Source organism: Schistocerca piceifrons, chromosome 5 (genome assembly GCF_021461385.2).
Source record: "Schistocerca piceifrons isolate TAMUIC-IGC-003096 chromosome 5, iqSchPice1.1, whole genome shotgun sequence".
In the NCBI taxonomy this organism is placed as follows: Eukaryota; Metazoa; Arthropoda; class Insecta; order Orthoptera; family Acrididae; genus Schistocerca; species Schistocerca piceifrons.
Window position 1 is genome coordinate 496,952,290 of NC_060142.1, and position 18,040 is coordinate 496,970,329.

At 40.2% G+C, this 18,040-nt stretch overlaps 1 protein-coding gene across 1 annotated transcript in view; it reads left to right on the forward strand.

The window, feature by feature from the left end:
- Nucleotides 1-18,040, forward strand: part of LOC124797944 (repressor of RNA polymerase III transcription MAF1 homolog) — an 80,768-nt gene that overhangs the window by 14,074 nt on the left and 48,654 nt on the right. The window contains exon 3 of the mRNA XM_047261084.1: nt 16,910-17,066. Coding sequence (XP_047117040.1) covers nt 16,910-17,066 — 157 coding nt within the window. The remainder of the gene's footprint in view (nt 1-16,909; nt 17,067-18,040) is intronic.

Genomic DNA, 18,040 nt, shown 5'->3' on the forward strand with positions numbered 1-18,040 from the left:
CTAGGTGGTTTCTGAGGAACTGCCTTTTTCCTCTGGCACTCTCGACAGTGCGACACATAGTGATGGAAACTCCTAAATAAACCTGGCCAGAAAAATCTCTTGCGGATCCTATCGTATGTCTTAATAAATGCTAAACGTCCGGCCTTTGGTTTGTCATGGAATTTCTGTAGAACATCTTAAGCGCATGTGTTTAGGAATCACTGGTAGCCATCTCTTTCCAAACGGATCAAAGTTTTTCTTGCAAAGTAATCCATTAACTAGCTTAAATTGTTGTTTCACATCCTCTGACCAATTTAAGACAAACATAATTTGAGATATCTTAGCGTCCTCCTTCTGCTCAGCAGAGAGATCCTGAAGTGCTGCGGGCCAGTCACTCTCTTCATCAAAGTCTTGATGGTCTTGCACAGGGTTTCTTGAGAGACAGTCAGCGTCTTGGTGTTTTCTCCCACAATTGTACACTATGGTACTGTCATACTCTTGAAGACGTAGTGCCCACCTGGCAAGTCATTCTGTTGGATCCTTAAGAGCTGTCAACCAACAAAGTGAATGATGGTCTGTAACAACTGTGAATGGTTTTCCATAGAGATACTGTCGAAATTTGCACATGGTCCAGATCACAGCAAGATATTCTCTTTCTGTAGTTGAGTATTTTCTCTTGGCTTTAGTAAGTGTTCTAGATGCGTAGGCTATAACGTTCTCTTTTCCATCTGAAATCTGCAGCAGAACAGCACCAATCCCTTACCCACTGGCATCTGTGTGTAGTTCTGTAGGTGCTCTCTCATCATACAGACCAAGTACAAGGTCAGTCGTCAGAGTTTTTCGCAGCACATCAAAAGAATCTTGTTGAGCACCACCCCAGATAAATTTAGCATCGGCTTTTAACAACTCTTGGAGTGGCTGGCTTTGATACAAAAGTCTTTGATAAAACGACGGTAATAAGAACTCACTCCGAGGAAGTTTCTCACATCTCTTATACTTTTAGGAATAGGAAATTCTGTTATAGCTCTCACCTTTTCTGGGTCTGGTCGCACACCTTCACTTGACACAAGGTGTCCAAGTATTTTGATTTCTTTTGCGCCAAAGAGACACTTTCTTGGATTAAGTTTCAGTCTGGCTTGTTGGAGACACTAAAAGAATGCCCCTCAGTCTTTTTCTGTGTTCATCAAATGTCTCTGAGAACACTATAATGTCATCTAAATAACAAAGACACATCGTCCACTTCAGGTGCCTTAGAAGATTATCCATCATTCGTTCAGAAGTTGCTGGTGCATTACACAAACCAAATGACGTTACCTTAAACTCCTACAGGCTCTCAGGGGTGATGAATGCAGTTTTCTCATGATCAGCCTCATATACTTCGATTTGCCAGTATCCCGAGTACATGTCCATGGTTGAGAGAAACTTAGCCCCCTTCAGATAATCTAGTGCATCGTCAATTCGTGGAAGAGGGTTAATGTCCTTTTTAGTTACCTTATTAAGCCTCAGTGTAATCAACAGTAAAAGCACCCACTGCCATCCTTCTTCCTGACAAGAACCATTGGTGAGGACCATGGGCTCTGTGAAGGCTGAATGATGCCATTCTTCGTCATTTTCTCTACCTCGTCATGAATTATTCGATGTTCTGTTGCTGACAGACGTTATGCTCTCTGGCTTATTGGTTGATAGTCTCCAGTGCTAATTCGGTGCTTTACTGTTGATGTGTCTAATTTGCTCTTCACCTGTGGGTTGAAGTATTTTAGAGAACTCGTGAAGAATGGCAAGTAACTTCTTCTGTTGTTCCTTAGTGAGATCTGGTGATAGTCGAGCTAGAAGATCTTGTTTCGTAGTGGTAGCACTAATTTCGCCCACAGACTCAGCATGGGAGGTTTCTATGACACTCAGGTGTTCTACAATTAATAGCTCAGCATTTGCTATGCACATGCGTCTTGGAAGGATCTGCGATTCTCGGCAACAGTTAACTATCCACAATCCACCAAATCTGTTCTTAAACGAGACAACAGAGGCTGGGATGACCAAGTTATTCTTCAGTGGTATGCTTCTCTTACATTCCACTACAAGATCTCTGGTTTGATGCATGGCATGACACATGACAGCTACCTTTCTAGTGCTGACTGCAGGAATGATCACTTCATGCAGCACACATAGTCTCCACGCACTCGGATGTGCATCTTCTTGTCCACAGTATCTTATCTCATCTAGCATAATCTTCGAGCAACCACAATCTATAATTGCTTCAGAAGCTTTCAAAAAGTCCCATCCGAGAATGACGTCATGACTACACTCTTGTAAGATGATGAATTCAAAGGGCTATGTATGGCCACTTATACCCACACGAATGACACATCTTCCTGTAGGTTTTACATATTTCCCATTAGCCACCTTTAGCAGAGATGTTTTGTTGTCGACGAATACGGTTTTCTGCAACTAGTGTCAGTACTTCTCCGAAATGACTGAATATGATGCTCCGTAGCCCACAAGAGCTAGGGCTAGTCGGCCATCCACATTCATGAGGATATCGTCGTAGTTTCTGTCATTTTTGTAGTGATCGATGGCTGATGATTTTTCTCTTCATTGTCTTCACCTCCAAGGAAGGTCGCACCCTTTAGTTTTCTAGAGTGCGGCGGCTAGGTGATCGGCTGAAGCTTCTAAACGGCAATGGAGACCTTGACTGGCATGTTGGGGAGTGTCCTCTCCAGCGACTAGCTTGCAGCGATGGTGACCTACGTTGTGCTGCACCCACATCTTCTTGTTCATCTTTGTTGTCCCGGAGTTGCCGCCGGCTAACATTGGTCTGCTGTCTTCTGGTGCGGGCGTCATCAAATATCCGCCGCCTTTCTCGACAATAGTGCACCACATGTCCTGGTCGTCCACAGTGGAAACATATCAGTTGGTTATCCTGGGTCCTCCAGACATCAGTCTTCCTTGGTGTCGAAACAGGTGCCTCGTGCAGCATTGTAGGAACGTAACTTTGTCTGGGTCTTGACTTTTTCACTGTTTTAAAGGGGAATGAAGGGCGAGAGATTGGGTTCAATGTCTGTTCCACTTCCTCCCTTATGACCTCTTGAAGCGTCTCGGTTTTTAGCTTGCCATGCGATCCAAGTACCTTCTGAACTTCCTCTCTCACTATCTGAAGAAGAACATGTGTGAAATCAGTTTCTTCCTCCATCACATACATCGATACGATGTTTGGAAGCCATTCAAACTTCTTGCATGTAATTCTTTTTTTATGCATTGTCTCGATATACCGGCACCATTTTATGAAGTCGTCTGCTGTCAAAACCTCCTTCAGGAGTAGGGCTTGATACATGTCCTCAGCAACACCCTTCATGAGATGTGAAACCTTATCTTCGTCCTTCATTTGACGATCCTCTATTTTACACAGCTCCAAGACATCTTGAATGTAAGGTGCTGTCGTTTCTCCTGGACGCTGTGCCCTGCACTTTAATTTATCTCCAGCCTTGCACTTCTGTTGTTGTGTGTTTCCAAAATACTTGCGCAGTTCCACCTGGAATATTTTCCAGCTTGTGAACTTCTCCTCGTTCTCATACCAATGCTTGGCAGTTCCCTCCGAGCAGAAAAATATGTTAACCAAACACATGGTGTCATCCCATTTGCTAAATTTGGCGATACGCTCATATACCTTCAGCCACTTGTTTGGATCTTGGCCATCATTACCAGAGAACCCGGAAGGATGTCTCATGTGTTGGCACACAGTTGCTGTCATCGTGATGTTCTCTTCTTCTTCTTCTTCTGTCTCCAATAGATTGCGATCTGTTGAATATGGCTTGAACTTGGGTTTCTCGCCACGTAAACGGCGGCCCTGTCGTGGCCTGATGGGAGCCACTGTGTGGTCCATAATGTGCGGTATCAGAAGTTCCAATACCCAGCGCCTCCACCAGAATAATGTCACAGAGAGGAAGGTGTAATTAGATGAATGACGAACACTAACTTCACTTAATGAAGGTTTATTCGGCACTTGCACATACAAGAGCGCGGAGCGAAATGCCCTGGCCAGAACACGTACGGCATATCTACAGCTACAGAACATTCCAGTACAACGCTTCTTCCCATTTGTGGATACTTCTAGAATGTACTTGAACCAAATATAGAAATTAAAATTTTTCAGTTCAGGTGGGTTTTGAACTCACGATCCTCCATGCAACAATCTATTATCATAACCACTACACTACAGCTACTGCGCTACTCAGATTCTTCTGCGACAGTATTCATAATTAGTAGTGTGTTGTAGTATGCACAACAGACCGTGCTATTCAAATATCTCTCTGTGAAGTAAGACTGGAGAAACCTGTGAGTATGATAAATCTGTTCTCCCCAATAGCATAGGTTTCATTTTAAACCCAAAAGCATGGATGCATTGTATTTGTGTCGCTTTGAGATAAATGTCTATTTGTAGAAAAGATTAAAATACGGCATATTTGTGTATTTTAATTAAAGATTTTATCTAAAAATAAAGATGCTTTTATTTACCAAACGAAAGCGTTGGTATGTTGATAGGAGACAATAAAATACACACAAAAGATTATAGTGACAAGACCTGTGACTGTATCACAATTGGTGTATTAGTTCAAACATTAATTGTAAGCATGTGTAATAAGATCTCCATAAAGAAAAGAATAGCCAAAAAAAACTTGCCAGCTTTTGACACCTGAGATCCATCTGTCTTGCAATGGAGAGAGGAAAATTTTGGAGAATAACAGCTATTTGAAGTTTAAGAAGGAACAGAGAAGAGCATTTCACTAATCTCACAATTGCTTAGGGAACGCAGTGGTTCCCACACTGGACTTGCATTCAGGAGGAAAATGGTTCAGTTCCTTGTCTGACCACCCATATTTATATTTTCAATGGTTTTTTCCTAAATTGGTTAAGGAAAATGCTGTTACAGTTCCTTTGATGAGGGCATGGCCCTGGTTTCCTTCACCATCCTTTTCTAATCGAAGCTTAACTCCATCTCTAATGAGCTCATGGCTGACGGACCATAGATCCCTATTCCTCCTTCCTTCTTAGTCTTACCCTAATCTCCCTGTCTCTGTTGCCAGGCAAAGGAACACCGTATGGGGAATGCCATCGAGTCTGCATGCATATGAACAGTTGTGTGTGTGTGTGTGTGTGTGTGTGTGTGTGTGTGTGTGTGTGTGTGTGTGTGTGTTGCATGGTAAGTAGTTGTCCTCATCTTTATTTAGTAGTAGTATTAGTAGGAGGAGGAGGCTACAAAAAGATTATTTTCTACATTTTTTAGTGCAGTAATGGCAGCCTGAAGTCACTGTGCTAGCTTAACATTCTTAATTCACTAGTATTTTGATACTATACTATAAGAAAATGAAGACAGTTCCTCCTCCACCTATCACTATGTTCTTTCGGCGGGAAGATGAGTGGCTGAACTTAGCAGTAACATAAGGTAATCAGTCAACCCAGCAGTATGACCATATTGTAGTTCCTACGACTGAAACAAGTGAAGTGCTCTTTGACATGTCTCCATGCAGTAAAATGCTGTTCTGAGGGATGACTTCCTCTTTTGGTGAGACAAAACACCTGTCTCCTGCTTGTGGCATATGACATTTGGTATGCCACACTTCGGTAGGGTGCACCAAGCATCTTAATGTCTGGTAGGGCTTACCCTCTGTTTTAGGTGGTGATAAACTGTGCCAGATGCATATTAAATTTGTGTTTATCTTTCCAGCTTTTATACATCTTTCACAAACCAATTGTTCACCCATTTCAAAGCTCTTGGGAATTTTACACCTTTTTTGTGCATGTCCCCCTGTTTTTAGCATTTCCACCAAAGAATTCCAGTTTTGAATTTTAATTGATAATGATGACACTAATGAAACTGACACATTAGAGGCACTAATAAAACTGACACACTAGAGACACTAATGATCATACTGCTGTGCTCTCCTGTCCCTAAGAATGACAACAAACAGTGTTACCTTATGATTTAGTTGTTGAGAAAATAGACTCTCGCATTTGCCAAGCTTGTCAAAGATAGTCATTGGCATCTCATGCCATCATTCTTGCCACCAGTCAGCACAGCCTTTGGGGAACTTGATCCTCGTCAGTGATGCTAAATTTGAGTACGTTGGAATATAATGGACATGTGAAAACAAGACAGTGGCAACAGATTGTTTTTAGATGATAATAGCCTAAACATTGACTACACTGATAGGTGATACGCTAAGTGTCGTGTAGAATAAATTTTGAATTACAATACAACTGTTTGCTGTCTTCATGGCTTCCTTAATTGTAGGCACATATTGTGATAGCACATTTGTGATCTGTGCTGTATTTATAACTGTTTCATCCTTCCTTCCCATATGTTCTCTGCCACTGCATACCAAACTGGATTTTTATCAAAACATACAGTACTGCACAAACACATTCAACACATTTTTAATCCAGTGCCACAGTGTGTAGTGACCTGTACTGCACCAGTGATCACTTCCATTTTGTGTGTGGAGTAGACTGACTTTCACTTAAATATAATTGTTACTGCTATCACTATAATCTTGATACAGCATAAATAAAATATTTTAGTATGAATCCTTCACAAAATTGCAATTTTCACATGCAATAATCCTGTTTACCAATCTGCTTGTGTGATCTCTCTCACACTCGTGCTACAACGGGATTCAAGAGCTGCTGCAAAACGAGGGTAGGTGGCTATGTGAAAGGGAGAGGAAGAAAGGTATAGGTGATTCCAACAACTGGTTGTTAATTAGTCTGATGTGACAGACCACTGTACACAGTAGCGGCTCATTAATACATTTTGTGACAAATTTGTTTTGTTTCCAGAGAATACAATGTCAGTCACATTATAAAGCAGCTATTTGTGCCTTGTTAGTGTGCAATTGTTAGGCATGGTGTTTAGTAGTGAAGCATGTGCCTGGAAACCGAGGGGTTGTGGTATCTAATCTCAGTCGGATCATGGAAGTTTTCAGTCTGCCTTTATTCTAGCCTTCACTTACATGCAAGTTGCCACTGTATAGACTTGAACTCTTCCACTGAGCTACACTCAATTATTTTTCTACTGTTCTTTTGACCTTGCACTTTATTCTTACTTAGCGATAGATTTAATTTGACTGGCCAACTCAGTGGCAGTAGACAAGAAGTTTACTGCACATGTGAACTTGCACATTGGAAAATGCAAAGTCTTCAAAGCTCCTGCAAGTCTCTTTAGAAACAACATGTAGAAATAGTATAAAGCTCTTGGGTTTCCAGCTGACTGGCATCATTGAAATGGTGGGACATTTCAGTAGATGTCACTTTCATCACCTTCACTAGTAAATAATGAGATCGATACTTGTTGAAATGTTGCATCATTTCAACCAACTAACTCAGCTGGAAACTCAAGAGTTTAATATTAGCTAAAACCATCTAGAAAGACAATGAAATCATAACTTGTTGGAATATTTTGAGCAGTGTAAGAAATGGATGCAGGTGCATGTTGGCTCCAGTGAGTCCTACTTGCAAGACACTATTGCTAATTGAAAATACTTGCTAAATACACATTTTTGCAGCATCAGTCTCATGTCCTTTGTTTAAGACCTCAAGTGATGAAACTTTTCACAGTGTAACTACTCCGTTCTAGGTCGAAAGAGAATCTAGCACTAATCTGTCATGCCTTACAGTTGCTTAGTAATGTGAGAGATCTCATTTATGTCTTCTGGTGTTGTGTAAACTGACTTTATTGCCAGTGCCAGTGCAAGGAAGCTATTTGTAGAAACATGATGGACCTAATGTCTGATGCAGGTTTGAATTGAATGATGCCTTTCTCTGGAAGTATTTACATCTTACTGATGAAACAGTTGTGTATGTATGTAAAAGAGTCCAGACACAATCATGGCTGCAAACTTGTTAAGTCAACGAAGTTTCAGTTGAGAGAAAAATAGAAATGAATTAGACTGATCCAAATCAACATTAGATAAACATAAAATATTAGATACAGGCTCCCAGGTAGATGCTATTTTTCTTGACTTCCGGAAGGCGTTCGATACAGTTCCGCACTGTCGCCTGATAAACAAAGTAAGAGCCTACGGAATATCAGACCAGCTGTGTGGCTGGATTGAAGAGTTTTTAGCAAACAGAACACAGCATGTTGTTATCAATGGAGAGATGTCTACAGACGTTAAAGTAACCTCTGGCGTGCCACAGGGGAGTGTTATGGGGCCATTGCTTTTCACAATATATATAAATGACTTAGTAGATAGTGTCGGAAGTTCCATGCGGCTTTTCGCGGATGATGCTGTAGTATACAGAGAAGTTGCAGCATTAGAAAATTGTAGCGAAATGCAGGAAGATCTGCAGCGGATAGGCACTTGGTGCAGGGAGTGGCAACTGACCCTTAACATAGACAAATGTAATGTATTGCGAATACATAGAAAGAAGGATCCTTTATTGTATGATTATATGATAGCGGAACAAACACTGGTAGCAGTTACTTCTGTAAAATATCTGGGAGTATGCGTGCGGAACGATTTGAAGTGGAATGATCATATAAAATTAATTGTTGGTAAGGCGGGTACCAGGTTGAGATTCATTGGGAGAGTGCTTAGAAAATGTAGTCCATCAACAAAGGAGGTGGCTTACAAAACACTCGTTCGACCTATACTTGAGTATTGCTCATCAGTGTGGGATCCGTACCAGGTCGGGTTGACGGAAGAGATTGAGAAGATCCAAAGAAGAGCGGCGCGTTTCGTTACCGGGTTATTTGGTAACCGTGATAGCGTTACGGAGATGTTTAATAAACTCAAGTGGCAGACTCTGCAAGAGAGGCGCTCTGCATCGCGGTGTAACTTGCTCGCCAGGTTTCGAGAGGGTGTGTTTCTGGATGAGGTATCGAATATATTGCTTCCCCCTACTTATACCTCCCGAGGAGATCATGAATGTAAAATTAGAGAGATTAGAGCGCGCACGGAGGCTTTCAAACAGTCGTTCTTCCCGCGAACCATACGCGACTGGAACAGGAAAGGGAGGTAATGACAGTGGCACGTAAAGTGCCCTCCGCCACACACCGTTGGGTGGCTTGCGGAGTATCAATGTAGATGTAGATGTAGAACACAACAGGGAAGTAAAAACAGGTTCTCTGCTTCCTATAAGTCCCAGAAGTGAATATCAGATGTACAGTAGCTGCACATGCGCGCGCGCGCGTGTGTGTGTGTGTGTGTGTTTGTGTGTGTGTGTGTGTGTGTGTGTGTGTGGGAGGGTGGGTGGGTGGGTGGGTGGGTGGGTGTGAGCCCTTATTGTAGTGTCTTTTATTACTAAGTCCAATAATAATTCAGGATGCACCCAGTGCCAAAGAAAAAGTAATAAATTTTGGTCCAGAAGCACAACTTTCTCTGTAATGTTACAGGGTGTTTCTTGAACTCGGTGTTGTGTGATTGAACAGAAGACACTAACCATCTGAGATAATTTCTGTATACATCTCTCTTCAGTTTTACAGTATGTTTTTACAGTTTTTTTCTCTGTGAAACTGCATTGAATTTTTGCAGTATCCTAACTTTCTCGGACAGCTGGTACTCATTGTGAGTGTGTATAGTATTTGTCGCGAGAACAAAGAAGAATTATTTTTTGTCACAAATACATTTTTGAGGCCTGGGTCCAACATTTTCCCCCCCTCGGCTCCTCGTGAAGTACTGAAAACATTTGAATCACTTAACAAAGATTTTTTTCTTTTCTTTTCTTTTTTTTAATTTAATTTCTGTACAGCTTTCCACTCTTCATGATCCAAGAGCCCATAACCTTTGTACTGAAGATAGTCTAATGCCATTGAGAAGGGAACTAGTTTATGGTCTTTAAAATTTTGAAATGTGCCAAACACATACAAACTCAGATACATACTATACACTGGTACGTATTTTGTGGAGAAATATTATAGAGTTAGCTGTAAAATCATGAGACTGAGTTTCTGACCAGTACCTACCTTAAGAAGAAATGTCAGTACTGTTGATAGACACACATATATAAAAGAAGGTACTCTGTGTCTCTTGGCGGTACTGACATATCTCTAAAGATAAGCACGGGCACCAATTTTGTATCATAATTTTATGGTTTTCTCAAGGGACTTTTCTGTTTGATACAGTGATATTGTAGTTATGGTGGTATGTATGTTCTTTTCTTAGAAGATTCTGTCTTTTCCATAAGGTCACTTGTTATTAACATAAAATGAGAAAAATATTTACTCTCTTCACTGTGTGATGAGTAATTTTGTTAACAATGAAGACTACATTCAATCTAATATGTGGTAAAAAATGGAAATGTCGTGTGGCTAGGGCCTCCCGTCGGGTAGACCGTTCGCCTGGTGCAGGTCTTTCGATTTGACGCCACTTCGGCGACCTGCGCGTCAATGTGGTGATAGCTGAGAAGGCTGTGTACCATGTGGAGTTGTCCTACCCCCATACTGTTCTAGCTCAAGAGGCTGCCTCAGCTGGGTGCCTGTGGGCAATAGTGTATGTGGCCATACTGCTCTGGCCAAATGCCTGTGGTCAGGGGTGCCCAAGTGGTTCCGCATGCACAGTACACATGCAGTAGGGCTGTCTTACCATGAACTCTTAACTGCAGTGTTGTAATAACTAATCCTGTGTTCAGAATGAGATTTTCACTCTGCAGCAGAGTGTGCGCTGATATGAAACTTCCTGGCAGATTAAAACTGCCGGACCGAGACTCGAACTCGGGACCTTTGCCTACTAGAGCACTTGCCCGCGAAAGGCAAAGGTCCGGAGTTGATGATACACCTCAACAGGGCTGACGCACAGCACACACTCAATGCTATTTCTCATTATGATAGAGTTCAATGTTTTGCCACACTCAATATTCAAGCATTCTTTGAAGCATGGGATATATATCTCGTCACTGAACAAGATGACCCAAAGAAGCTGTTATGCAGCATGTAAGCATTGTAATCTCTTGGCAATTGATCTATTGCGATTCTTCAGTACTGTACAAGGCATTCCAAGAGGAAAGATCAATATTCAGGGATATGACAGGAACGATCATTTGAAGCATAAAACTTCATATGCACATATGACCTATTCCGAAAGGTTTCCAAGATAGAACACTCCGTAACATACGTTGTTATTTGTATTCTCAGTTATTCAGTAATTTGCCAGGTTTACAAATGTACACATGTACAACAGTTGTAAACTATACAATATGTGTTTTACAAAGTATCAATTGGAAAAAAAACATATTTTTAACACATTCATCCCCAATCATTGTTGTACGGTTCAGAATAAATGTTTGAATATCTCACTGTCAGCAGCAGCAGCAGGTGCACTACCACTGTAGAAGCCTTAAACATACACCACACCTGCATATTCTTCATTAGTGCAGATGTGTGACATTTTAGTCATTGTATTTATAAACACAGCTACCCAATACTTGTCTCTGATACACCATCAGTTGCTTTATTTCTTCACTCGCAACACACGATGGTCAACTGTGTGTTCAACCAGCTCGTTTTATGGCAGAAAGATAGCTCAAGCAAAAACTTTTAAAGCAACAAGATAGGTTAGGCTAGCATAAAATGTCAAAGAGGTTGGGTGTGTAAGATGTGTGTGCAACTAGCCCAAAAACAAACGTACATTAAATGTGCTGCAGCTCAGAAATCATTCGCAATAGAGCATATGCCCATATGCAGTTTTTATGAGTGTTCCTGTCATATCCCTGAATATTGGCCATTCCTCCTAGGACACCCTTTATATTAAAGAACAGTGACCTCCAGTTAAAGCTGGTCTGTAAACTTTATGCCAAGAATTCATCCAGTGTCTCATATTCATTGTCTTTATGTATATGAAATCTGTTTTTTTGCTTCAAAAATAAAGTCTTTAGTCCTAAAGTTATACACTGAACAGTGAGAACATTGTGACTATGTCCGTCAAAAGTAGTTTGTAAGATCATGTGGTGCCATGGTGCCATATGCAAGACATGTAACAAGTGGAAGGATTTGTACTCCTTTTGTATGCTGTTCACTTAATTAATTTGAACTCATATATCAACATGTGGCAAACCATGAATAAACCTATCTTTAGTGATAAGATAAATATTGCAGACAGTGGTGATGAGGCACATGGCCAATTTGACAAAACCCAACAATGGAAAGTCCACCAAGTAAAGCACAGTTGCGCACTCTCTCCTTTTAATTGGTCCATATAACTGTCCAGCATAGGGCATTGTATGATTCTGGCTGTGCCTCCCAGGTACAGATACTTATGCGGAACTAGCAACATAGCACAGTGGTAAGACATATGGCTTAGCTATGTCTATGAGAGGACACCAGTTCCGGTAACCCATATTGGGGTTTACAGTATCCCTCAACCACCGGAGTCAAATTTTGGGGACGTTCCTTTGATCACTCTTTTGCAACCAAAGCTTGAGCTCTGTCCCAAATGACCTTATTGACAAATTTATTGCATGTGTATTGTACTTGTGGAGCCACTTGGAAAGTCCTACCCTCGGACATTGCTATTGACATGGTATTAGACTGTAATATTCCTTCTTTCTTTCATTTATGTGTAAAGTTTCCATTGCTTTTGGCAAGCTACTTCATTGTGTATCACTACCACTGAGCCATGCGGCATGAATTCATTAGTCAATTTGGTGCCCACTTAATGGGGATATACAGGGTGTTACAAAAAGGTACGGCCAAACTTTCAGGAAACATTCCTCACACACAAATAAAGAAAAGATGTTATGTGGACATGTGTCCGGAAATGCTTAATTTCTGTGTGAGAGCTCATTTTAGTTTCGTCAGTATGTACTGTACTTCCTCGATTCACCGCCAGTTGGCCCAATTGAAGGAAGGTAATGTTGACTTTGGTGCTTGTGTTGACATGCGACTCGTTGCTCTACAGTACTAGCATCAAGCACATCAGTATGTAGCATCAACAGGTTAGTGTTCATCACAAACGTGGTTTTGCAGTCAGTGCAATGTTCACAATTGCGGAGTTGGCAGATGCCCATTTGATGTATGGATTAGCACGGGGCAATAGCTGTGGCGCGGTACGTTTGTATCGAGACAGATTTCCAGAATGAAGGTGTCCCGACAGGAAGACGTTCGAAGCAATTGATCGGCGTCTTAGGGAGCACGGAACATTCCAGCCTATGCCTCGCGACTGGGGAAGACCTAGAACAATGAGGACACCTGCAATGGACGAGGCAATTCTTCGTGCAGTTGACGATAACCCTAATGTCAGCGTCAGAGAAGTTGCTGCTGTACAAGGTAACGTTGACCATGTCACTGTATGGAGAGTGCTACGGGAGAACCAGTTGTTTCCGTACCCTGTACAGCGAGTGCAGGCACTATCAGCAGCTGATCGGCCTCCATGGGTACACTGCGAATGGTTCATCCAACAATGTGTCAATCCTCATTTCAATGCAAATGTTCTCTTTACAGATGAGGCTTCATTCCAACGTGATCAAATTGAAAATTTTCACAATCAACATGTGTGGGCTGACGAGAATCCATACGCAATTGTGCAATCACGTCATCAACACAGATTTTCTGTGAACGTTTGGGCAGGCATTGTTGGTGATGTCTTGATTGGGCCCCATGTTCTTCCACCTACGCTCAATGGAGCATGTTATCATGATTTCATACGGGATACTCTACCTGTGCTGCTAGAACGTGTGCCTTTACAAGTACAACACTACATGTTGTTCATGCACAATGGAGCTTCTGCACATTTCATTCGAAGTGTTCATACGCTTCTCAACAACAGATTCGGTGACCGATTGACTGGTAGAGGCGGACCAATTCCATGGTCTCCATGCTCTCCTGACCTCAACCCTCTTGACCTTCATTTATGGGGGCATTTGAAAGCTCTTGTCTACGCAGTCCCGGTACCAAATGTAGAGACTCTTTGTGCTCGTATTGTGGACGGCTGTGATACAATACACCATTCTCCAAGGCTGCATCAGCGCCTCAGGGATTCCATGCGATGGAGGGTGGATGAATATATCCTCGCTAACGGAGGACATTTTGAACATTTCCTGTAACAAAGTGTTTGAAGTCATGCTGGTACGTTCTGTTGCTGTGTGTTTCCATTCCATGATTAATGTGATTTGAAGAGAAATAATAAAATGAGCTCTAACATGGAAAGTAAGCATTTCTGGACACATGTTCACATAACATATTTTCTTTCTTTGTGTGTGAGGAATGTTGCCTGAAAGTTTGGCCCTACCTTTTTGTAACACCCTGTATAGTGATTTAAACATCAGTTACAAATCACAAATTATGGTTGTCTTGGTGATGAGGAACAGGTAAAATGCAAATAGTGAATCTTGTTGGATGTTTATATATTATCAGTAGTATCTATGGCAACTGGATAAATTATGGTAAAACTGCTAGTGTATGGCAGGGTGTTTGATTCTCATGCTGCACCCTAAAAAGGAGATATGTAAAGTAAAACAGGTGGTGCAACTACTGGCAGCTTACTGTGTTGGAGAAGGAACAAAGAATTTGTTGCAGGTTGCTTATTGCTCGCTCACATCCTTACCAAATTCCACAGACATCTGATGGTATATACCTCAATCCTTGTACCAATAATTTGTCGATTTCGTGCCATAATCTACAGTGCTTTATAAGCCAGAAGTTAACCAAGATACCTTTCAGTAGATGGTCATAATGTTTTGGACATTTCTGTGACAGAGGATTATTATTCAGATTTAGAAAATCCCCTTGATGTATAAACAGTTACTTTATGGTGTGATAATATTTTTTGATATCAGTAACAGTTATATGTAACACTATTTGGAACATTAAGTTTGTAAAATTATCTTTATTGGTTGGATGAACAGCTTCCAGAGACCATTGTCTTATGAGAAACACTAAAGTTAATGTGATCCATTATACATTTTAAAGCTGTGATTTTAATACTGTAGTCTGCTACAAGGTATCTTGATATGTTAAAGAATTAAGCATAGCAGAAATTGTCTTACAGTGTTGTTGTACAAATGTATTCAGTAACAGCATATAGGTTATTTTCATTTTTGAAAAGTCGACTATGAGCAATAGACAAATTTTTAGGCTTAAATAAAACTGTATCTTCATTTTGTCATTATTTTCTGTTGTATAAATGGCACTTGAGATTTCAGCTTTGTTTATGAGTGGTACTAAAATAGTATATACTTCTTGCTTCACCTACTGTATGTCCATTACACAATAGACTCTGTGTGTTTTAGCAGTATGTCGTAATTATCAGTTGTCTGTAAGTTATTCTTTTGTAATATTTCCTTTAAGTGTGAGAGAAATATTAGTAATTTGATGATGAAATATATCCAGTATATCATTAAATGTTTAATATCTTTTCTTCCACTTTGTCAAATAATTTTTTTTTCTTGGACTTCCTCTGAATCCTTCCTCTCTTTAGTCAGAGGAAGACATATGTAACTCCACAAGGTGATATCTCTATCACCTTTTATTCATCTTTGCTGCCATGTGGTAAGTAGAAAATTTTCTGTCAGTGTTTGACTGTGCTTTCATTTTGGATACTATTTTCCATTCAAAGCATATTATATGGCTAGGATTCCAAAGACAACAGTTATGTAACTAATAATGTATACTATTAATAGTATGGTATTTGACCTTCATTGCTATATTTGACACACTTGAAGGAAGACTTTATTTTATTTTTCGAGAAGCATGATGAATTATTGTTCAAGAGATTGAGTTAGTTTGCAGCTAATAGTGTAGTTCTACTAATGTAATGTTCATGCAGCCAGGTAACGCCCTTGACAGCCAGCGGCAATCCTGTAAGTTATTTGCACATTTGATAGTTCCTCCTGTAAATATTTCATAGCATACCAGATGGAACTTTGGACAGGAGTATTTTCATGGTGATACAAAATAGGCCAATCTCAAACAACTGCCTCAATGTGGTAAGCATGCGGTTGTCTGAAGAATTTTCACAGCCACGTATTTGTACCTTTTTGTCAACTGAACTGAACAGTCAACAGTTCAAATCAGGGGATACAGGTTGGACCATCGCATTACTTCTACTGAATTTTACTCACAGCACCACACACAGGTAAATAATACTCACCGGGTGTCGACTAGGTAAACAAGCAACTGGGTGAATGTCATGTGTTCCATGACTCGCCACTTGAAACTTTTCTCTACTGTTACGCAGTCCAATAAAAGTATATGGAGCAATCCAAGTGATTTTGCACTTTTCTTGTTGCAGTCATTGGCTTCAGAGCAATTGCACAAGCTTAAAAACACGGTCTTAGTTTACTCGTGACAGATTGTGTTTGCATTCTGTCTGCATTACCTGCAATTTAAATTCTCTGCGATTTGTGACACAAAATGATTGCTGCAGTTCATACAGTATGGGTTGGAGTTTGGTAGTCGCTATTTGTTGCTTCTTAAACCTACAAAAGTAGTGATTGGGATTAATCCCCGTTCCATATTTCCGTTGACTCCTCCTTAACAAAAATTGTTTTTGGTGTTGATACGACGTATGTGCAGTGAGTACTGCATCTCACTCAGTTGGTGTTATCAGAGTTGTCTGGAGGCTTTTGCCACTTTTCGTTACCTTTTTTTTATTTGTGATATCCCTGTTTTTTAAGGTCACAAGATAGTGACACCAAATGTTGTAAAAACTTGATTTCTATGTTGTACAGAGGCAAATGTGGGTAAGAAACTGGTAGTATAATTTTTAAAAGAAAGCTAAAATGCAAGTAATGGGAAGATGTTGATGTAAGTTAGTGTTTGTCTATTTTAGCTGCTGAAAAGTAAACCAGTTTGTAAAAAATTACTGACTGAGCAGTATTTTTTCTGAGAGGTAAAATCAAAGTGTTAAGAAATAAATGCTTAATGTTTGGAAAAATATTGCATTATTTTTGGAATTAAGACACATTTTGAAATACCTGTAAATTTATTTTGTGTTGTCGACAGCCGCAGCATAAGTGGTGATGAAGATGGCCCATTGTGTGACACGATTAGCAGAAAAACTTTATTTTATCTAATAGCAACCTTGAATGCAGCATTTTATCCAGATTATGACTTTTCTGATGCAAAAAGTCATGAATTTAGTAAGGAGCCAAGTCTGCAGGTAATTTTGACACTGAATTAACTTTTTGTCAGGATTGTAATGGAAGTGTCAGTTCTGTTAATTTTTCATTGTGCATTTGATTATTTTGATACTGAACTGTTATGATAAATACAGACTTCATAAATCATTGTGGAGCAAACGTTAGTGCATGTGTTTCTATAGGTTATCAGTCTTGGGCTGACGGCAATCGCATTAAGAAGAATTACACCAGATGCATTTCGCTTTTGTTTACAAAGCATCTTCCGTGGTTATTCTGTAAATTGGCTACATATGTTTATACATTTTCTGATTGTTTTAGGTTAAAAACAGTGTTTCCCTTACAAAGTTGATATGCAAGCTACTTACTCCTTCCTTCCTTGCTAGCAGTAGTTGGTGTCGACAGGCTTCATTTCATATCTGCACTTCGCAGTTTCTGCGCTGCATTATTTACAATTGACTTTCTTAACTGTTTTTCATTATACACTGCCACAGTGTTTATGCCTATTTGTTTGTTTTTGTACGTGTTGTGAGTGTTGCCAACCTATGAAACGATTTTTGTGTGTGTGTGTGTGTGTGTGTGTGTGTGTGTGTGTGTGTGTGTGTGTGTAGACAGAGAGAGAGAGAGAGAGAGATAGTGAAATTGTCTTGTATGTAGGTAGAGACTGAGAGGAGTGGTGCTGTTTAATTTTTTTTAATAATTAGATTGCAGCAAGCTCAAGATGCATAACCTATAGTAACAGATGTTAACAGCTGCTGCAGAAGATGGCCACCCAAACAAATGTATTATGGACACCTCGTCAGGCATTTCCAAGTGGCCTCCACATGAAGTTTACAAGTATTGTTAAACTATCCAACACATAAAATTTAATAATACTTGGAGATCAAATAATATTATACCTAAAAATATTAATGTACAGGTTAAAAACAGTTCTCCCAGAGCACACAAAACTAAACAAATTGCTCAAAAAATTTGGCTAAACAAGGAAATCAAGTAT